We start from the raw sequence: 24,320 nt of genomic DNA, 5'->3' as shown, positions 1-24,320 counted from the left end.
TTAGTTTTAAAATCACTAAAGTATGAGTCCTCCAACATTGTTCTTCTTAAGATTTCTTTGACTATTCTGGGTTCCTTGTATTTCCACATGAATTTTAAAAGCAACTTGCCAATTCATGCAAAAACAAAGTTGGGATTTTGATAGAGATTGCATTAAATCTGTAGATCAATTTGGGAAATATTGCCGTTTTAAGATTAGTTAAGTCTAACAGTCCATGAAAATGGGATGCCTACCTGTTTGAGTATTCTTTAAAGTACTTTCAGTGTTTTGTAGTTTTCGGTGCACAAGTCTAGCACTTCTTTTGTTAAATTTATTCTCATTCTCTTTGGTGCTTTTGTAAATGGAATTGTTTTATTTCATTTTTGGAATGTTCCTTGCTAGTGTATTACTTTCCTATGCTATGACAAAGTGTCACAATCTGCGTGACTGGTGACTTAAAACAACAAGAATTTATTCGCTCACAGTTCTGGAGACTATAAATCTAAAACTAAGGCGTTGGTACAGCCATGCTCCCTCTGAAACCTCTAGGGGAGAATCCTTCTTTGCCTCTTCCAACTTCTAGTACTCCCAGCATAACTCCAATCTCTGCCTCCATGACTGTCTTCCCTCTGTGTGTATTTGCCTTCTACAATATTATTATAAGGATACCAGTCATATTGGATTAAGGGCCCATCCCCCTCCACTATGACCTCATCTTAACTAATTACATCTACAATGACCCTATAGCCAATTAAGTTCATTCTGAGGTACTAGAAGTTAGAGCTTCAACATGTATTTGGTGGGGGGGGGGCACAATTCAACCCATAACAACTAGTGTATTAAAATATAATTGATTTTTATTTATGAATCTTGTATATTGCAACCTTGTTAAATTAATTTACTTCTAATAGTTCTAATAGATCCCTTAGAATTGTCAATAGATAAGGTCATGACATCTGCAAAAAGAGGTAGTTTTCATTTCCTTTTCTTCTCTAAATGCCCTAGATAGAACCTCTACTACAATGGTCGACAGAAGTGGTAAGAATGTCCTATTTTGTCCCTGATCTTAGAGAGAATATATTAAGTTTTTTCACCATTAAGTTTTTTCTTTAATATATTAGAGAGAATATATTATGATGTTAGTTATAGGTATTTGTAGATAGTCTTTATCAGATTAAGAAAGTTCCCTTCTATGCCTAGTTTGTGGAGTATTTTTTATCATAAAAGGCTATTCGATTTTGTCAAATGCTTTTACTTTGTCTAGTAAGCTAATCACGTGATTTTTTCTCCTTTATTCAATCAATATCATGTATTACATTTATTGATATCTGCATTTTATTTATTTTTTTATAAATTTATTTATTTTTGGCTGCGCTGGGTCTTCGTTGCTGCGTGCGGACCTTCTCTAGTTGCAGTGAGTGGGGGCTACTCTTCATTGTGGTGCACAGGCTTCTCACTGCAGTGGCTTCTCTTGTTGCAGAGTGCAGGCGCGCGGGCTTCAGTAGTTGTGGCTCATGGGCTCTAGAGCACAGGCTCAGTAGTTGTGGTGCGTGGGCTTAGCTGCTCCACGGCATGTGGGATCTTCCCAGACCAGGGCTCGAACCCGTGTCTCCTGTGTTGGCAGGCTGATTCTTAACCACTGTGCCACCAGAGAAGCACAATATTTGCATTTTGAACCAACTTTGCATTCCTGGGATAAACCCCACCTGCTTGTGGTATATAACCTTTTTTATATGTTATTGGATTCGATTTGCTAGCATTTTGTTGAGTATTTTTGTGTTCATATTCATAATATATTGGTCTGCAGTTTTCTTGTGACACTGTGGTCTGACTTTGGTATCAGAGTAATACTAGACTCATAGCATGAGTTGAGAAGTATTAACTCCTCTTCTACTTTTTGAAAGAGTTTGTAAAACAGTGATATTAATTCTTCTTTAAATATCTGATAGAATTCATCAGTGAAGCCATCTGAGAATTTCTTGTTGGGAAATATTTTAATTAGTAATTGAATCTTTTTACTTGTTTCAGTTATACTCAGATTTTCCAGTTCTTGAATCAGTATAGTCTGTCTTTCTAGAAATTTGTCCATGTCATGTAAGTTGTCTAATTTGTGGTCATACAGTTGCTCATAGAATTCCCTTACAATCCTTTTACCACAGATGATTGAGCCATACTCCTACTAACAAAAAATGTAATTCTTTCTAGATTTTTGCTATTATCACAGTGATATGATAAATTTCTTTTTACATATGCCTCCTTGAGAATAGTCCTTTCTCTAGGGTAGATTAAAAGAATAAGGCAACCGTTTTGTTGCTATTGTTAAATAAACTATGCTAAATTGTTCTTGAAAGTGGGCAATTTCTATGGTACTAGCAATTTAAGAGTATTTATTACACTACATCTCTGTCAAGACTTGATATTAGAAAACTTCTACTTTTTGTTAAACTGATGGGGGAAAAAATGTATTGTTGCTGCTTTGCTTTCTATTTCCCTGATTACATATCAGATTGAGCATCTCCTAAAATGTTTATTGGCCATTTTTTGTCTCTTCCTTAAATATCTATATATATATATATATATATATATATATGTACTTTGCCTATTATTTGAAGGTTGTTTGCCTTTTTGTGGAATTATATATTCTTATTATCACTCTTTTCTTCTATATGCACACATATTTTCTCCCATCCACTGCTTATCTTTTAACTTTGATTCATTTCTGAAGATACTTTTAATTTCAATAGTCAAATGCCTTCCCTATATTTATGATTCTGTTTTCTGACATTTATGTCTGTAATAAACATTAAATTTAATTTTTTGCATGGAGTGAAGACTCTGTCATTATCTTCTAACCAAATGGATGCCTTTTGCCTTGCCAGTGCCCTAACTGGTCATTGAAATTCATTCAAGACTTTGAATTTGCCACCTTGGAATTATGATAATTCCACCTTTGACATAACATACCTACCTGTGATACATGTACCTGGGCTAAAGACAGTTTGAAAGGCAAGACAGCTTATTATCCTTCCTTCTGACTCTTCCGCCTCTTTAGAAAACACATCATGATAGATTTCTTAATAGGCCTGCTGTCCCCTCAGGACTACACATGATTCTGGTGATGGGTAATATTGTCACCGATGTTGACAACTTCATTCCCAAGATTAGTCACCAGATCTAAACACTCTCTTCACCAAAGAGGTACTATGCCTTGGAAAAAATACCCTGCAATCCAATCTCTACTTGTAATCCCAATATGGCCCATAATTGAAGAAAGAACTTTTCAAGGTCCTCTGAGTCTATGATTACTTGTCCATTTCCCACTATCCACAGACCAAACGGCTAGACAATGCATTGACCAGATCCTGAAAAAAAGGTATATCAGCTTTCCCCAAGGACTAGCATGATTGCCCTAACTTGTTACTGTATAATTCATCCATAATAACGAAATACAATCCTTTTTTCTAAATGTTATCCTATATTATGGTTTTCATCCCACCACATCTGCTTACCACTAAGCACCTCATAGGTAGACCCCACTCCTTTTTCTGGGAACCCCCTGACCCCACCCCTCTGAATTAGTATAATTCCTAAGAAAGCTTACATGACCATAAGCCTTCGATTAGAGCTGACTGGTCCAGAAATAGGCACCTGCCTCTGGCTGCACTGACAATTTTCTCACCAAGGACTTTTAGACTTGGGAAATTCAAATATTATCCCTCAGAGTAACTAAAACTGAAAGATTAGATTTAGGAATTGTCAGCAATCAGGGCCTCCCACCCATAGGCAAAAAGTTAAAAAAGAAAATAGAAGGAAGAAAGAGATCTGCAATAGGAGAAAATGAAGCTCTTGTACAGAGGGAGAAAAAGTGTCTTGATAGTGTTCAAGTTCTGGTTTATACTTGTTTCTGAAATTGAGCCATATTGCTGTTGTCTTCTTAATAAAATTCATCTTTTGCTCAGACCAATTTGAGTTGGGATTTTGTCCCAAGCACTCAGCCACATGACAGAAGTTCAATAAACACAAGATACTCTTAAAATGTTAGTGTAGTTTTAAGCTTCAATGACTTCAGAAGTATAAATGCTACAAACTTACCCCAAAAATAAACATTTGAAAGTTTAATTATTTCCATTCTTTAACACATTTAGTTTTGTGAATTTTAAATAAATTAATTTTTTTCAGTCTCTCTGACTGAATATGGAAAATGCTGACCCAAACAGAATTTAACCAAAAAAAATTTATTATTCAAAAATTTTTAAATAAGTACAAAAGAAATGTACATAATCAAATTTCGAAATGGTGTCTTTTGAACAGTTGTATCATTATAGTCTCCAAATTATTAATTCTTAAAACTGCACTAAGACTTTTGCCACAGCCTGTTAAAGGATATAACTGTAACAGGCTGTTAAATGGAGGCATCAACTAAGACTCTAAGCCCACTGCTTGTATCATGAGGAATATTATATTCCAATAAAGATGTGGAAAAAAATGCAAAAAAAAAAAAAAAAAACTAAGAAGAAAGAAAAAAAAGAGGGACTTCCCTGGTGGTGCAGTGGTTAAGAATCCGCTTGCCAATGCTCAAACACGGGTTTGAGCCCTGGTCCGGGAAGATCCCACATGCCACAGAGCAACTAACCCCGTGCACCACAACTACTGAGCCTGCGCTCTAGAGCCCACGAGCCACAACTGCTGAGCCCACGTGCCACAACTACTGAAACCCACGTGCCTAGAGCCCGTGCTCCACAACAAGAGAAGCCACCGCAATGAGAAGCCTGTGCACTGCAAAGAAGAGTAGCCCCCGCTCGCTGCAATTAGAGAAAGCCCGCGCACAGCAACAAAGACCCAATGCAGCCAAAAATAAATAAATAAATTTATTAAAAAAAAAAAAAGAGGAAGAAATGAGGCAGGTGACCATTACCACTGAAGAAAACAGTAGGCAGCCAAGGAAGGGAGAGTGCTAAAACCTTTCACCCACATGGATAATATAAAAGGGTCAGGAAAGAAGATTTAGAAAGAGTACTTCTAAATATTCTTTACAGAGAGCTGTCTGGTGCCTTGAGACCTACTCAAATACTTAAGGGAGAGGTGGATATGATGGCCATTATTAGAGAGAGGCACCTTAAGGAGAATACTCAGAAAACTGGTTTATGTTATTTGAATTTATGCAGAAGGAAGGCAGTGACAGTCAAATAAGACCTTTCTTTTATACCTTACCTTTCTTCCCAAAAACATGGAGAATAGAAAATACAAATAGTTAGTGAGAAAGGACGTAAGAAAAGAGAAAAGCCAACCACATCCCCCGGTAGGCTCTAGGGAAAGGGGAGAGAATCCTAACTTTGAATGAAAATGAAAATATTGACTAATATCTGACAGGGGATTTTAATTTCCAATTCAGGACAGTGCTTATAATTATATTTAAATTAATTACCTAAGAGTGATCAGAACACTCATGGTACTGCCCTAGTCTTTTCTAGGAGCAGAGGGAAAACTAGCCCCAGTAAGCAAATATAAATGAATATAAGGAGTCTGAAAAAAGTTCCTTTGTGATTTTATTCTACACGACATGCTTTTCAATATAACAATTGTGAAACTAATATAGCCACCTGTAAGAACTGTAGGTCATCCACAATGACTTTCAAGATGCTTCTCGACAAGCAAGCAATGTACTGAGCATATTCTGACCAGACAATTATACAAAGCTTATTCTGTGTATAAGACAATTCAAGTTGAGAATCCTCACCTTTATAGTAATCCATTCAGCTAATCCTTCCCACTGCTTTCTTTTACGCCCAGGAATTTTAAAACCAGTTATAACTAGTACCCATAGTCTAATATGAGGAGCTAGAATAAATAATAGTAATACATATGACTGCTTTAATACCCTGTTCCAATAGAAAGAATATTCTTGGAAATCAGCCTCCTACTTTAAGAATGCCCCTAGAACATGCTAAAAGCTTTCATCTGACAAATTTGTGGAAGTTTTTACCCTACCCTTCTGATAGGGAGGACTCTAATGAGATAGAAGAGGGAAAAAGTAAAATAAGGCCTAACTTGATTACATACCAAGTACCTGACCACCAATTAATGTAAGCCGTTAAGTTCTTTAGTTCCATTTTCAACAGCTGCCCAGGATATCCTTTTCTTTACATTTTATGTTATATTCTTCTATTAAATCTTGATCCTTGGACTTGATAATTAAAAAATCTGATCATGTAAACTTTCTCAATTTTTCAATGCTAATCTAAAGAAGTTATTTGAAAATGCTGTGATGTGAGCTTGTCTGAATATGTTTTACTTTAATTTAAAACATTTATTTTAAAAAGAATTGTATGAGTTTACAAAGAACTATAAGTGAAACATCTATATGCAAACTACATTTTGTATGATTATCATATTTTTTACTGTTTTAAAACTGTAAAATACACATAAAATTTACCATATTAACCGTTTTTAAGTGTTCAGTTCAGTAGTGATAATTATATTCATATTGTTGTACAATCAATCTCCAGAACTCTTTTCATCTTGTAAAATGGAAACTCTATACACATTAAAAATAACTCCACATTCCTGATTCTTCCCAGACCCTGGCAACTACCATTCTACTTTCTGTCTCTATGAATTTGACCACTCTAAATGCCTCATATAAGTGAAATCATACAATTTTGTCTTTTTATGACTGGCTTATAATTAATCAGCATTAATATCCTCAAGATGCATCCATGTTGTACCATATGTCAGAATTTCTTTCCTTTTTAAGACTGAATACTATTCCATTGTATGTATATAACACATTTTCTTTATCCATTCATCCATCATTGGACACTTGGGCTGCTTCTACCCTTTGCTACTATGAATAATGCTACAGTCAACATGGCTGTACAAATATCTCTTCAAGACCCTGATTTCAGTTTTGGGGGGTATATTCCCAGGAATGGAATTGCTGGATTTCCATTCCATGATCCAAAAAATGGATCATATTTTTTGAGGAACTAACATACTATTTTCTGTTGTGGTTATACAATTTCACATTCTTTATGATTATAATTTTAACTTTTAAAATTATATATATCATAAAAATTAACAACACTAAATTTTTTATTAGTGGTTTCATTTTCTTTTCTATGTTTCCAATTTATCTGAAATAAATATGCACTTTATTTATAATGATGAAAAGGAGGTATTTTAAAAGCTTACCTCTTTAATTTATTTGCCTGATTTTCAAATATTTTCAACATGGTATTCAATCGATTAGTCATTGTAGAAGTTTCTACTGTTTAAAAAAAAAAACAAACATTTAAAGGTATTATAAATGGCAGAAGTTATACCTGTATGCTGATACAACTCACTGCTGTATGTGAGAACTAGATAAAGAGGAGGCAACAGAAATGTGCAACATATATAAAGGGGACCAAATAAATCAAGTATATCAAGAAACCAAGTAAACCAGAGGCCTTGCTTTGGGAGGGTCAGTACTCCCTAAATAGTCAAAGAGTATACTGGGAGAAGTCAGCTTTAGAAGAAAGAATCAAATTCAGAATTGCTTACAGGCAAGAGAGAGTAATTAAAAATGCTTGCATAGAAAGTAATATGGCACAATAAACAATATTTTAAAATTAATCTGATAATAGTATAGGACATAATTTTAAATTATGCCTTGTATACAGTAAAGGGTTACAAAGAACATTATTATTCTTGTCACAATTTGAAATTACAGTTCGCAGGAGGGAGAAAAGGCCCTGCTATGGACGGAATATTTGTGTTCCCCCTAATTCGTATGTTAAAACCCTAATCTCCAATATGATGATATTTAGAGATGGGGGTCTTTGAGACCCCCATCATGAGAATGGAGCCACATAAGACACAAGAGAGCTCGCTTGCTCTCTCCCTGCTCTCTCTCCATTATTTGAGGACACAGCAAGAAGACAGCCATCTGCAATACAGGAAGAAGGCTCTCACCAGAATGTGACTATGCTAGAACCCTGATTTGAACTTCTCAGCCTCCAGAACTGTGAGAAATAAATTTCTGTCGTTTAATGCACTCAGTCTATGGCAATTTGTTATGCAGGCCCCTAAAACAGGCTCATCTCTACGATTCTACTAGTTTAGGAATTACAACTCAGTAACATAGAATGTATAGATGGGAACATTACACTTCCATTGCCAAATGCAACAGCTTGGGTCCAACTGCTTCTTCCTCAAGTTCTCATTATGAATAACTTTAAAACAGAAGAAAAGAGATCAGAGAACCCATGTCTTATTGAACTGTTCTAGTTAAGGCCCTTTCCTGAGCAGAGTGCCTCTGGTTAACAAAGTGGCTTATATAGTCATTCTGAAGAAGCCAAAATGGTAAAGGGAGATCCAGTTGTTTGCTGTGTATTGTGGAGGGAGAAGGACCTCTTTTCTCTATTATAATAAAGCTTCAGTATTTTATTAGTAAGTAAAAAATATTAATAATGCATGCATATTATTTATCAATGGACAGGTTTTTCCTCTTGGGAAAATATATGAGACAGTCAGCACCTAGAATGCATGTTATATAGAATGATTATAAAAATGGGATAAAATGTACATATAGTGTTTTTATCTTGTTTTATCATTTTAAATATCAAGGAAAATGTTTCTAAGCATTTTATATGAAATTATCTTATTCTTTCTAAAAGCTACACAGCACTCCATTGCTATGAATGTACTGTAATTCATTCAGCCAGTCCTAAAAATGCACATTGTTACTATGTTTTTACTCTTACAAATATGTTAACAGTAGTACTGTTTATGGAAATAGAAATCATCTATATGAACATCAACAGAAGAACAGTAAATAAATTATGGCATAACCATAAAATGGAATACTATATGGCCATTAAGCCTCTTATACATTCATGCATTAATTTGCATTTCCCTGATACTAGTTAGGTCAAGCATCATTTCATATATTTTGGACATTTTTATTTCTTCTTCCGTAACATGCCTGTTCATATGTTTGTCCATTTTTCTCCTGAGTTGTCTGCCTTTTTACTACTCATTTGTAGGGGCCAATTAATACTAGCATATAGTGTGTAATACAGTTAACAGTCTACTATTAATTATATACTTACTGATATTTTCTAATGTACAGAATTTTTATACTTAACCAAATCTATTGATTTTTTTGTTCTATAGTTTCTAGGCTTTGCTTCATTCTTTAAAAGTCCCAATATAAATAAATTCTCTTAATATTCATTTGTATTTTATAATCATGAGCTATATTATACGTACCAAAACATAAATAAAAATATATTGATAGTTTAATGAATAATTACAAAGCAAACATCCACACAACCACCACTCAAGGTCAACAATTAGGCACCTGGGATTGCCAATATCCTAGAAGCTCTCTATGTGGCCCACCCCATTCATAACCCTTCCCCTCACCCTACAGGTGCCTACTATCCTTTTTTTCTCATCTTTGTATCTTTTCTACCCTTGTTAGTATCCTTAATGAACAGAGTTAAGTTTTCCTGGCTTTTAACTTATCATAAATGAAAATACTCTACATATTTAGGACTTCATTCAGTCAATAATATGTTTGTAAGATGAATGATGTTATCAGCAGCTAGATTTCAAACATATTCATTATGATATGCTTTTCCAATGTATGAATAGACCACAACTTACTTATCCATTCTACTCGTCACAGATATTTGAGATCTCCAATTTGGGGACTATTACAAACAAAACTGGTATGAAAACAGTCCAAGAGTTTAAGGACATGACATCACTAAGACAGCAGAGTAGGAGACCCTAGCCTCTGTCCCCCAACAAAGATCAACAATTGACAGTTTAACAGATTAACAATCAACAGTTCCCAGTGAGCTGCTCCACTGAGGAGCCCAGCAGCTTTTACGGCTGAAGAAACCAATGGCCAGCACAGCCACTGCAGACCCCCGCAGAACACACCAGCTTTCACCCCACAGCTGCTGCCAGCTGCCTGAGTCCCTCCCTACTCCCCTGCCCCAACCACCACCATCACTGCAGCCCAGGAACCATGCCAGCAGCCAGCCCAAGCCTCCGTGGCTGAGTGAGTGTGAGACACCAGCCTAAACCTCTGTGGCTCATGTAGACCATCACGTGCTTACACAGGGCTAAGCCGCTCCAGCTGTACACCTGCATGCTCCCAGCCCAGCTCGTCATCAATCACCACTGCCCTATGCATACCCATCAGGAGACTGTGCAGCCACAGGAGAGCACCAACAGCCAGATCCCCATAGCTGCTTGTGGGCCCAGATCAGGCCCTGTCTTCTGTCACCGACCTGCACCACTGTAGTCACTTGCAGCTAGCCCCTCCAACTGTGCACCTGCACACCCGTGGCCTATCACCAGCCTCCACTGCTGTATGCCTGTAGTGAGACCCAAAAGCCACAGTGGTGCACACTGACTACCAGGACTCCTGAGCTGCCCGTGTGCCCATAGTTGACTCCAGCCCTTGCTGCCTGTCCTGGCCCCCGCCACAATGTGTGTGTTTGCACCTGGCCACTGCCGCTACACAGGCACTTGCGGCTGGCCCTCACAACTGAGCGTGTGCATACCACCAGCTCTGGCCACTCCCACTGCCTGCCCTGGTTCCTTGCTGCTGTACCTGCAGACAATGCTGAGGACCCCAACAGCCTGTGAAGCCTCTGAAGACCCCCAAGACACATACCAAGGACCACACGGTTGTCAGTGCTATGGACTACAATGGCCTGAGCAAGTGCGTCACAATCCCCCCAGCAATCCCACCACATGTCCCCACACCTGGCACCCACAGCACTACATGTGGGGTGATGGCGTACTTGGGCACTCCCCCACCTGTGGTTGGAAATCCTTCCTTACTGAAGTCACTCCATAGAGTCAGGAAGAGATGACTGCTTCTTCAAATGTGCAGGTGCCTACGCAAGGACACAGGGATCACAACAAATCCGGGAGACATGACTCCAACAAAGGAATACATTAAGCCTCCAGTAACTGGTCCCAAAGAAATGAAGATACAGGAAGCGCCCAACAAAGAATTCAAAATAATTGTTCTGAATATGCTCAGAGAGCTAGGAGATCACAAAAAAACAATTTAATGATATTAGGAAAATAATACAAGAACAACTGAGAAGTTCAACAAAGAGATAGAAAACATAAAAAAGAATCAAACAACTTTTCAAGCTGAAGAATAGAATGAAATATATATATATTTTAAAAAGTGAAACTACTTCATACTAAAAAGCTTCTGCACAGAAAAGGAAACCATCAACAAATTGACAAGGCAGCCTTCCGAATGGGAGAAAATATCTGTAAACCATATATCTGATAAGGGGTTAATATCCAAACTACATAAAGAACTCATAAAACTCCATAGCAAAAAAATAATAATCTGATTAAAAAATGAGCAGAGAACTTGAATAGACATTTTTCCAAAGAAAGCATACAAATAGCCAACAGGTACGTGAAAAGGTACTCAGCTACACAGATCATCAGAGAAATGCAAATGAAAACCCAATGAGATATCACCTCATACCTGTTAGAACGGCTATTATCTAACAGACAAGAGATAACAAATGGTGATGAGGATGTGGAGAAGGGGGAACCCTGATGCACCACTGGTGGGGATGTGAACTGGTACTGCCACTATGGAAAACAGTATGGAGGTTCCTTGAAAAATTAAAAATAAAACTACTATATGATCCAGCAATCTCACTTCTGGGTATGTATCCAAAGAAGATGAAATCACTATCTCAAAGCAACATCTGCTCTCCTGTGTCCATTGCAGCATTTTTTTGGCCACACTGCATGGCTTGTGGGATCCTAGTTTCTCAACCAGGGATTGAACCCAGGCCATGAGTCCTAACCACTGGACCACCAAGGAACTCTGACTGCAGCATTATTTATAATAGCAAAGACATGGAAACAACCCAAATGTCCACAGACAAGTGAATGGATAAATACACACACACACACACACACACACACACACACATACACACACACACACACGGTGGAATATTATTCAGCCATTAAAGAGGAAGTCTTGCCATTTGCAACAACATGGATGGACCTTGAGGGAATTATGCTTAGTTAAATAAGTCAGACAGAGAAAGACAAATACTGTATAATTTCCTTATATGTAGACTCTAAAAACACTGAAATGACAGAAACAGAGAGCATAATGGTGATTGCCAGTAGCTGTGGGGTGGAGAAAATTGGGAAATATTGGTCAAAGAGTACTTTCAGTTATAAGATGATTAAGTTCCAGGGACCTAAGGTCACAGCATGGTGACTACAGTTAATACTGTATTGTATACTTGAAAGCTGCTATGGGAGCAGAGCTTTAATATTCTCTCCATAACAATGCCAACAACAAAATGGTAATTATGTTAGATAAAGGGTATGTAAAAAACCTTATTTTGGTTAAGCACTTCACAATATATATGTGTATCAAATTGTTATGATAAACACCTTAAACTTGTACAATGTTGTATGTGAATAATATCTCAGTAAAGCTGTTAAAAAGAAAAAGAGTTTAAAGGTATGCACATCCACAACTTAATTAGATAAAGAAAAGCTATTTTTCAAAGTGATTGTGCCGATGTATACCTCACTCACAGTTACATATCCTTGTCAACACTTACTGTTGTCAGACTTTTTTTTTCTGGCCACACCACACAGCCTGAGGGATCTTAGTTCCCTGACCAGGGATTGAACCTGTGGCCTCAGCAGTGAAAGCATGCAGTCCTACCCACTGGACCATCAGGGAATTCCCATTCTGGTACTGATTTTTAATTTAATTGTTTTGGGGTCTGAAGGCAGACATTATATGATTTCTATTTTTTAATTTGTTAAGGTGTATTTTATAGCCTGGAATATGATCTATTTTGGTGTATGTACCATGTGAGCTTGAGAATAATGTATATTCTGTTCTTGTTGCATGAAGTAGTCTATAGAGGTCTATTTTATCCAGCTGAATGATGGTGTTGTTGAATTCACTAAGTCCTTACCAATTTTCTGCCTGCTGCATCTGTCTACTTCTGATAGAATGGTGTTGAAGTCTCCAGTTATAATAGTGGGTTCATATATATCTCCTTGCAGTCGATCAGTTTTTGCCTCACTTATTTTGACACTCTGTTGTTAGGCACATACACATTGAAGACTACTGTGTCTTGTTGCAGAACTGACTCATTTAGCATTAAACACCCCTATTTATTCTTAATAAATTTTTTTTGCTCCAAAGTCTGCTCTGTTCAAATTAATATAGGTACTCCTGCTTTCTTTCGGTAAATGTTACCATTATCTTTATTATTATTTATTATTAACTTTATATTTAAAGTTGCAGACAATATATAGTTAGGTCCCAGGAAAAAAAAAATCAGTACCAGAAAGACAACATGAAAATATTTTGGAGATTAGGTAACATACTACTAAATAGCGCATATGACAAAGAAGTCTCAGAGAAACTAAAATACATTTTGAACTAAATTAAAATGAAAATGTAACATCAAATTTTGTGAAATGCAGTAAAAGGGAAATTTATAGCATTTAATGAATACATCACAACAGAAGGAAGATCTTAAATCAATAATCTAAGCTTCTGCCTTCGGAAACTAGGAAAAAAAGACCAAATTAAATCTGAAGTAAGCAGAAGAAAAGAAATAAAAATAAGAGCAGATATCAATGAAAACAGGAAATTACAGAAAATCAATTAAACCAAAAGCTGATTCTTTGAAAAAAATCAAGAAAATGAGTAAGCTAACTAAGAAAAAAGAGATATGACACAAATTACTAACATCAGAAATGAAAGAGGGGACATCACAACAGATCCCATGGACATCAAAAAATAATAAAAAAGATTATGAAAAACTTATGCCAACAAATTTGATAATTTAGATGAAAGGGACCAATTCCTTGAAAGACACAATTTACCAAAACTCACACAAGGAGAAAAAGATATTCTTAATAGAATATATATCTTATATAAACTGGATCAATAATTTGATATCCTTACAAAACAGAAAGCACCAGGATCAGATAACTGCACTGGCAAATTCTACCAAACCTATAGGAAAAACTATACCAGTTATCTACAATCTATTTCAGATGACAGAAGCAGAAAAACATTTCCTAACTCATTTTATGAGGCCAGTATTACTCTAATACTAAAACAAGACAAAGACATTACCAAACAAGGATAACCACACACCAATATCTCTCATGAACACAGATGCAAAAACCCCAACAAAATATTAGCAAATTTAATCTGACAAGGTATGGGACAAATTATACACCACAACCAAGTGAAATTTATCCCAACTATACAAGGCTGGGTCAATATTTGAAAATCAGCTAATATACCTATCATATCAATAGTCCATATGATCATTTCAAAAGATACAGAAAAAGCATATGACAAAATCTATTACCCATTCATGAAACTCTTTGCAAACTAGAAACAGAATAAAACATCCTCAACTTGATAAAGAAAATCAAACAAAATACCTACAGCTAACACCATACTTTTTTAACATTTTTATTTTATATTGGAGTATAGTTGATTTACAATGTTGTGTTAGTTTCAGGTATACAGCAAAGTGATTTAGTTATACATATACCTATTATTTTTCAGATTTTTTTCCATAAAGGTTATTACAGAGTATTGAGTAGAGTTCACTGTGCTGTACACTAGGTCCTTGTTGATTATATTATATATAGTAGTATATATATATTAATCCCAACCTCCTAATTTATCCCTCCCCCCACCTTTTCTCTTTGGTAACCATAAGTTTGTTTTCTAAGTCTGTGACCTACAGCTAACACCATACTTAATGGTAAGATACTAAATGCTTTCCCCCTAGATCAGGAATAAGACAAGGATGTTCCTTCTCACCACTCCTACTCAACATCATGCTAGAAGTCCTAGCTAATGCAATAATACAAGAAAAGAAAAGAAAAAGTATAAAGTTTGAGAAGGAAGAAGTAAAGTTGTCTTTTTTCACAGATGGCATGACTGCCTGTATAAAAACGGTGATTCCCAAAGAATCACCAAAAATCTGCAATGAGTAAGTGATTACAGAAAGATTACAGCATACAAGAGTAATATACAGAAGTAAATTGCAATTCCTTTCTTATATACCAACAATAAACAAGTAGAATTTGAAATTATAAACACACCATTTACATTAGTACCAAAAAACTCAATACTTAGGTATTAATCTAAATAAATATGTACAGGATATATATTAAGAAAAAAACTATCTCATGAAAAAAATCAAAGAAGATACACATAAATGGAGAGATATTCCATATCCATGGATAGGAAGACTCATTACTGTTAAGACATCAGTTCTCATCAATTTGATCTGTAGATTCAATGCAATCCCAATCAAAAACCCAGCAAGCAAAAAAAAAAAAAAAAGGGAGTGGACTTGCCTGACGGACCGTGGTTAAGACTCCAGGCTTCCACTGCAGGGGGTGCAGGTTCGATCCCTGGTTGGGGAACTAAGATCCCCTATGCCACACAGCATGGAAAAACAAAAACAACAACAACAACAAAAACCCAGCAAGTGATTTTGAGTGTATCAACAAATTGATTCTAAACTTTAAATGAAAAGGCAACAGATCCAAAGAATAGAATACAATACTGAAGAACAAAGTTGGAGGAGTGACACTATCCAACTTCAAAAACTTACTATAAAGTTACAGTAATCAGGGGCTTCCCTGGTGGCGCCGTGGTTGAGAATCTGCCTGCTAATGCAGGGGACACGGGTTCGAGCCCTGGTCTGGGAGGATCCCACATGCCGCGGAGCAACTAGGCCCGTGAGCCACAACTACTGAGCCTGTGCGTCTGGAGCCTGTGCTCCGCAACGAGAGGCCGCGATAGTGAGAGGCCCATGCACTGCGATGAAGAGTGGCCCCCGCTTGCCACAACTAGAGAAAGCCCTCTCACAGAAACAAAGACCCAACAGAGCAAAAATAAATTAATTAATTAAAAAACTCCTACCCCCAACATCTTCAAAAAAAAAAAAAGGAAGAAAACCACAGCTTTAAAAATAAAAAAAGTTACAGTAATCAAGACAGTATGGTATTGGCAAAGAACAGAAAAACAGATCAATGGAACATAACAGAGATCCCAGAAATAGGCCCACACAAATACAGTCAACTGATTTTTGGCAAAGAAACAAAGGCAATTCAATGGAGAAAGGTTAGTCTTTTTAACAAATAGTGCTAGAAAAACTGTACATTCACATGCAAGAAAAATTAATTTAGACACAGACTCAATTCAAAATGGATCATAGATTTAAATATAAGAGGCAAAACTATGAAATTTCTAGAAAATAACATAGGAAAAAGTCCAGGTTACATTGGGTTTGAAGATGACTTTTAGGCACAACAACAAAAGCACAATCCACGAAAGAAAAGTTCAACTTCATTAAAATTCAAAACTTCTGCTCTGCAAAAGACACCGTTAAGAGAATGAAAATATAAACCACAGACTGAGAAAAACATCTTTGCAAAACACATATCTGATGAAGAACTTGTGTCAAAGATATACAAAAAACTTTTAAAACTCAACAATAAGGAAGCAAATGATCCCCCCATTTAAAAATAGGTAAAAGATCTGAACAAATACCTCACCAAAGATATACAGATGGCAAATAAACATATGAGAGGATGCTCAACATTATATATCATTAGGGAATCACAAATTAAAACAATGAGATAAAATTTAATTTAAAAAATGATATAACACTATGCACCTTTTAGAATGTCTTAAATCCAAAATTCTGACATCAAATGCTGACAAAGATGTAGAGCACCAGAAATTCTCATGCTCGTTTCTAGTAAAAATGCAAAATGATACAGTCCCTGTGAAGGACAGCTTGGCAATTACTTACAAAACTAAACATACTTTTACTATATGATCTAGCAATTGTACTCCTTAGTATCTACCCAAATGAACTGAAAAACTTCTGTCTGTAGAAACACCTTTGTTTATAGTAGCTTTATTCATAATTGCAAAAACTTCGAAGCAACATAGATGTCTTTCAACAGATGAATAGATAAACTATGGTACATCCATATAACAGATTACTATTCAACAATAAAAATAAATGAGCTATAAAAGCATAAAAAGACATGGAGAGACATTAAATGCGTATTGCTAAGTAAAAGAACGACTGCATAATTTCAAATATATGATATTCTCGAAAAGGCAATATTCTAGAGACAACAAAAAGATTAGTGGTTACCAGGGATTCAGTGGATGGAGGGAGAGATGAATAGGGAGAACATGGGATTTTCAGGGCAGTGAAACTATTCTGTATGATACTGTAATGGTGAATACATGACATTATGCATTTGTCACAATCCATAGAACTGTATGACACAAAGATTGAACCCAATGTAAACTATGGACTTTAGTTAATAATAATGTATAAATACTGGTTTATCAGTTTTAGCCAATGTACCACGCTAATGCAAAATTTAATAAGAGGAAATTTTGTGTGAGGAGTGGGGTGGAAAATGGGTATGTGGAAACTCTGTACGTTCTGCTCAATTTTTCTATAAACCTAAAACTTCTCTAAAACAAGAGTTCATTAATTATGAAATGAACATCAAGATTAAATGATAGTACAAAAAACAGAATGAAATTCAAAAGTAGCTTTTGTCTTATTGATTAGGCTATGGAATCTAATAGAATTTAGGGAATGAGAAGGGAAGAACAGAATAAATTTCACTGGAGAAGATGAAAAAGGGTACTTTTAAGAGAAAAAGAGTATACAAGTGAACAGGCAGTACTGAGAAAGAGTAGACATATACCAGTGGAGCCCAGGGACTGAGACAGCTGCCATGGGAAAAGAAACTGAGGAATTTGCAAAAGGGTTTTCTCCACATTGTACAATGTAACCCTGTCCTCTGCTTCCCTTAAAAAATATGAGTAAAATTTCTACTATTATACTTTATTATTTTAGAACTTGGTTTTGTGATTGGACAATATGTTCCACTGGCCTACAAGTGGGCACAGAGACTTCTGTTTTTGTCCATGATGGCTCATCAGGGACCAGAGTTACCTTTTCACTTTAAACCAATTAAAAACTGGACAAAATATATAAAACAGCAATATTCAGACACTGGAAAATAGAAGGTGCAATGCAGTAATTCCTCACAGAAGGAAAACAAAGGATGGCTCTATGATGACCCCCGCTTACTGCCTGGAGTTTCCAGGCCACAGCATAAGGAAGGGAAACCCAGACAAAGTTTACTGGTTTCCATGAGTTCAGAGACAAAGTTTAGAGCCTGGGGAGGCCAAAGCAGCTAGAATTCACAGGGCACAGTATTAGACGGAAGACAGCTGCACAGATTGAGGGAGACAGAGCTGCACACATGTGCAGAGGGTTCCCCTTGATGCAGAGAGAGGCTTTTACTATCTACTCCAAAGCTCTAGACACCTTTCTACCCCACCTAGTCAGGCAGGGCTGCCTCAGATCAGAAGCCTCTATAGGTTTTGGGAGTAATGTAGACTGTATAGCTACCCTTCATTTAAACATGGCAACGTTAGGGTTTAAAGCTGAATTTGAAAGAGGGAAGGATTTCCATCAACTTTTTTCAACCAAATCTTATTTTCTACTTCTAAAAATATATTCCACAGTATACATTATATGATTGTTTCAAAATTCTCTCCAGTATTAAGACATAAGCAAGGTAGTTTCTCCTTTCTGTTGACAAGTAGTCAGAAGTTTGAATTCTAGAAGTTTGAGTTCTAGCAGCTCTTTATATTCACGAACTGATAGGTACTCAGCTGCGGTCAAACCACCAGTATATATGAGATAATCTATAATTCATAGTAACAAGACGTGCAAATGACCTCTTAAATTTATCACTGCTCCACCTCAAAGGCCTACCACCTCTGAAACATTTTTGTAGCATATTCTCATCACAATAAAAAATCCTCCATTCCTAGTAATAACATGTTACTCTTTAAAAATGAGTCTGTTTTTGGTAGCAAGTAGCTAACTAGGAATTTCAGTATTTGCTTGATCGCCAGCTCAACTGTATGGCTCCAAACTCCAGGGAATTTATGTTGTAACTTCATAATTATTACTTTAAATTATAGAAAATTATAGAAATTAATACACTCAACAGAAGTTATTAATACAAAGATGCTTAATGAGTGGAAACTTACGTGGCTCAGTCGCAGAAACACCTGTAATTTCTTCAGTTGAGTGTGTTTTTATGAATTCTGAAATAACAGGGAATTTGTCATGAGTTTCAATATGAATTATATTTATTAACTGAGTTTAAATTTTATAGTTTTTATTTTAATAACTCATTCAAGAGAACAAAAATTTTAAGAAAAACAACTGAGCTGTCTACAACTGTAGACCTTCCGAATCAGGCAACAAAGTGTAACATCTAAAAAAATGTGTGTAACAACTGAGTGATATGAACTCATCATTTTCTCAACAAAACTTGTTTTTCCTCTTATATTCTCCTAGCTAATGTTACCATCATCTAATCTCCCTTCCTTTCATATCCAATCACCATGTTTTGCCAATTTTATCCAGTAAATATTTCTCAAATATTCCCCTTTTCCTCTCTTTATTTGTGCTCTAATATAGGCACTTATCACACATTTAAGGTACAGCAGTAACTTCCATCTCCTACTCTCAATCTCCAAATCTAGCTTCTTAATGTGGCCAGAATAATCTCTCTAAAGTAAAATTCAACATGTCACTTCCCTAGAAATAATCTTCAATGATTCCCTATTATATATGGGGGAAAAAAGAAAGTATTCCTAAAGCATTTAATCCCTCTGCCTAGGCTCTTTCTTATCTTACCCCTACCTATTACTTCACACTTTATAACCATTCCAGTGGTATTTCCCTATTTATACTGTTTCTCATGCTATACCCTCTTCTTAGAGTACCAAATATCTCCTATCTTCACTTGACAAAGTCCTATTCATCCTTCAAGGTTGCATAAAACCTAAATAACTCCCTCAGGTTGAACAAGCTGGCTTTCTATGGACTCACTGCAAATTACACATACCTTTATCATGCATTACACTATATTAAAATGATACATAATGTGCTTGTATCCTTACTATGTTGTGGATTTTGAGGGTAATAACCAAGTGTTATTCATTTTATACACTCCCAGAATCTGGAACATAATAAGAACTTTTATTGAAAATATCAACTGCTATTGAATATCTTTGAATTTATCATTGTATAATTTTTATGGCTATAAATTTTTAAACTTTAAGTCTCAAAATGTTGGTGCATTTAGGAAACCCTATAAAGGCTGGACTTGTATAAAATATTATCACCTTCAATTTTCTGCAGTACAGTTTCATAAGTTTGCACTTCTTCTGGTGGAATTTCACTATCCCTGTTAAGATTTCAATAAATAAAACATACTTATTTATTATCAAAGATTAAGCATTTAAATTACACTTAAGAACTAGAATATATGCTCTCTAGACATATGCAGTTTGTAAAATAAAATTTAACATGTTCTTTAACCTTTATTCACAGACATTAAGGTAAATTATCTAGTAGCAAGAAAACAAGTAAAAAAGTCAAACTATGTAATTCTATGAATTCTGTGTATTCCATGAACATAATTAGGTATACCAACAACAACATAAACAAAAATAATAAAACTGTATTTGGTAGAACCATGAGATTTCTTTTTACCAATATATTATTAATGGTGTAATCAATTGTTAAGAGCACAAGTTTTAGAGTCAAATTGCTTGGCTCAAAACCTGCTGTAAATTACCCACTTACTAAATATGTGGCCTTGGGTAAGTCACTTAACCTGAGCCTCAGTTTCTTCATCTATCAAAATTGGGGTATTAGAGTACTTATTTCATAAAGTATTATAGTTGTAAGGACCAAAGAACACATGTAAAGTTACTAGGAAAATACCTAGCACATATCAGACATGTAAATTTCAGGTATTAATATTAATATATGGCCTGAAATTAATTTCACGCCTCACAATAGATAGCTCAGGTTAATATATCTGAACCTCTGAACCAAGGCTCTATTATGCAGCTCCCACTGAAGCCAACTCAAGTATCACTGCCTTCATTCCTTTAAGTCTAGTCATTGACAGATGGAGAGATCAATAAAGTAACTGCATAATAAATAGTAGCCCATCCTAATTATGGGTACTTTCTATTTTAACACTGTAAAATAAAAGGGTTTTGTGTATGTTTAATGCAAAAAAAAAGGTTGTTTATAAATGTAAAGTTTTACTTGGATAAGTTAGTATACTAGATATGGTTAGGGATAGGGGAACAAATGACTTGGAGTTGATTTAATTCAGGTATTCATAAAAATTACTCACATTTATTTACTGTTTATTACATGTGATAGGAAATATGTAGATGTGCATGACTGGTTCTGATCTTGAGGAAGTGACAGTCTTGACAGGAAAACTTACACGTGAATGATTAAATTAATAGCTTATTAAGTTAAATTGGTAACTAATTATTAATTCATAATAAAATTATTAGGTATATTATTTGATGCCAAACAATAGGGGACAAGAAAGAAGTAACAAAGGAAGAGATCACTGTAGGACGGGTTTCTCAACCCTGGCACTACCAACATTTTAGACTGGATAATTCTTTGTTGTGGGAGACTGTCCTGTGCATTTTACAATGCAGCATCTCTGACCTCTACCTAGTGCCAGTAGCATTCTCCCACTCCTAGTTGTGACAACCAAAATGTCTACATACAAGTGTCCTCTGGGGCACAAAGTATCCCCCATTTGAGAATCAATGCTATAAGGGAAGAGCTCTACCATGGCACTCTATCAACATTACACAGATCCACAAAGGCTTGACAGCAGTCAGACCCAAATCATAGTAGAATGCCCTGAAATTTCTGCTGCAGAAAGAGAAGATAAGCCTGGTGAAGAGTCTCCATGAGGCAGTTTTCCATTCCTGTCTTGTGGAAGACTATCACAAGCTCACTTCTCATCTGTCTCCCTAATTTCAGTTGAGCACAGAGCTTTCTACCCCTCTCTTCTTTACAGCCCAGTTGAAGCCCTCTATTAAGACTATAAAGCTGCATACAGCAGAAACTAACACAACATTGTAAATCAACTCTACTCCAATAAAAAATAATTTAAAAAAAACTATAAAGCTGCATGGATGTAGTTTACATTTTGCTCCTTCATGGCAGAGCAACAAATCGCTTGTGTGGCCTGTCATCTGGTCCCTGCTGCTCTGTGTCGTCCTGTGGAACTAGGAACACAGGGAGCTGACACCATGCTGACCTTGTTCTTGCTGTCTGTATAAGTAATTCAACACCATTTGTGCCCACTGTCTCCGTACCAGCCTAATATTTGGAAGTATGACAAGCCAATCTCATAGCTGCCACTGTGCTGCCACTTTGGGGTTGCCTGACTGCTTGCCAATAATGTAAACAAAAGCATGTTTAAAAAATAGTTTTTAAGATACAACAATGAAAGGGGTAGAAAGTACCGAAGAAGTTTAGCGGAATGAACTGGAAAGAACTGGGCAGATTATGAAGTTTATAAAGATTATAACTCAGATCTACTAAGTGAGACATCTCAAAATATGAATTCTGTTCAGGCTGACTTCTTGCTAAGGGAGAAAAGGTCTGATACTCATACAGATATTCATATACTGGTACGACAGTAACACTGAAATTCTCCTGATCCAATCGGTAAATAGCTCTGCCCCATGGTAAATGGGTAAATAGCCAATCAAGTGTCTGCCAACTGCCCTCACCCCTTGACCTTCCCAGGATCCAGCACCTAAAGGAGTAATCTTCAGCACAACAAATGGTATACAGAACCCTGCTTCACTGCTAATATTTATTCTAATAAGTTGGTGCCCATATTATCCTGGTTCTTCATATTTTTAGTATTACCACCAAGAACAAGACAGTATATGCCTGAAGAATATAAATTACATACACACACACATGCACACCATTTTTTTTCTAGTATCAAAAAAACGTTAAAAAGGAAACTTTAAAAAGGACTGGAGGGCCTTCCTGGTGGTGCAGTGGTTGAGAGTCTGCCTGCCGATGCAGGGGACACGGGTTTGTGCCCCGGTCCGGGAAGATCCCACATGCCGCGGAGCGGCTGGGCCCGTGAGCCATGGCCGCTGAGCCTGCGCGTCCGAAGGCTGTGCTCCGCAACGGGAGAGACCACAACAGTGAGAGGCCCGCGTACCGCAAAAAAAAAAAAAAAAAAAAAAAAGGACCGGAAATAAAAGCAGAGTAGAACTGTCAAATAAAGAAGGGAATAGACTAAGAAGGGCTGGCAGCAAAGCAATGGATAAAAATTACAGCAAACCAAGGAAATAAAGCTATACTAAAGATTCCTGTTAAACTAAGTAAAATAAAATTATACATTTTCCTAAAATATCTGATACCATAGTAAAATAGTTTCTTGCACTCTATATGGCTGGCTAAGGGTGATTTTATGAATGATTCATTACAACAGACAGGATATTAGAAATAACTGGGTAACTAAATTGGTTGAACAGAGACAACAGTATTAAAGAGACATCTTACTCCAAATGCATGATTTCAAGTAGGCCTTCAATATCACCAGGTAATCAAAAGATATGTCCCTGTCCATTCACTCTTCCATTTAGTGACTATTACAAATCCTCATCTCTCTTCTCAAAACTCCTATCCTATCCTCACTCTCACCTGATAACCTTTCTTTCTACTTCCCTTAGAAGACTAAACCAACCAAAAGAACTTCCACAGGCTTCTACACCACATCTACCCTATATCAGCATCTGTACCCTGATACTTTGCCTTCCTACCTGGTTTCATACATAATTATTCAAGCCCCTATTTCATCTCCACTCACATATTCAAGGATACTGCCCCAGCAATTCCTCTTTGACTCTTTATATCATAAATCTTTTCCTGTCTAATGGGTCATTCCTATTAGCATACAAACATTCTGTTATTTTTCCTAATTTATAAGAGCCTTATTTTGTCCCCACTTCCCTCCAGCTACTATGCTATTCTTTCCCCCCTTTTGCAGCAAAACCACTCCAAAGCATTGTCTATGGCTACTGTCCCCAACTGCCCTCTGTCCAGAGATTTCTCATAACAACTGCTCTTCTCAAGGTCAACAAATGACATCCTTTCTAAATCCACTGGTCAGTTCTTAGTCCTAATCTTCTTGACTGACCCACAGCATCTGACATCATTGACAGTCCCTTTGCATAGTCTTCCTTCTTCATTTATCTTACAGGACAGCACATTTACTGGTTTTCTTTCTGCCTCACTAGGTCACTCCTCATTCCCCTTTGCTAGCCCCTCCTTTTGTCCCAGACTTCT

The 24,320-nt window shown here is 36.3% G+C and overlaps 1 protein-coding gene across 36 annotated transcripts in view; it reads right to left on the bottom strand.

Moving 5' to 3' along the window:
- CCDC7 (coiled-coil domain containing 7) overlaps nucleotides 1-24,320 on the bottom strand; it is a 293,096-nt gene that overhangs the window by 230,933 nt on the left and 37,843 nt on the right. For 35 of the 36 annotated variants that reach the window (XR_007475369.1, XR_007475372.1, XR_007475373.1 and 32 more), the window contains 3 exons: nucleotides 20,300-20,361; nucleotides 19,154-19,210; nucleotides 7,171-7,246 (listed from right to left, as the gene is read on the bottom strand). Coding sequence is in view for 27 of the 36 variants with exons in the window: in XM_049705547.1 (XP_049561504.1) it covers nucleotides 7,171-7,246; nucleotides 19,154-19,210; nucleotides 20,300-20,361 (195 nt within the window). In the remaining 9 variants the exon portion in view is untranslated. The remainder of the gene's footprint in view (nucleotides 1-7,170; nucleotides 7,247-19,153; nucleotides 19,211-20,299; nucleotides 20,362-24,320) is intronic. The other variant, XM_049705527.1, reaches the window with a different exon arrangement.

Source organism: Orcinus orca, chromosome 2 (genome assembly GCF_937001465.1).
Source record: "Orcinus orca chromosome 2, mOrcOrc1.1, whole genome shotgun sequence".
In the NCBI taxonomy this organism is placed as follows: Eukaryota; Metazoa; Chordata; class Mammalia; order Artiodactyla; family Delphinidae; genus Orcinus; species Orcinus orca.
Note: the sequence above shows the minus strand (reverse complement) of the source record. Positions and strands in the feature narration are given on the sequence as shown.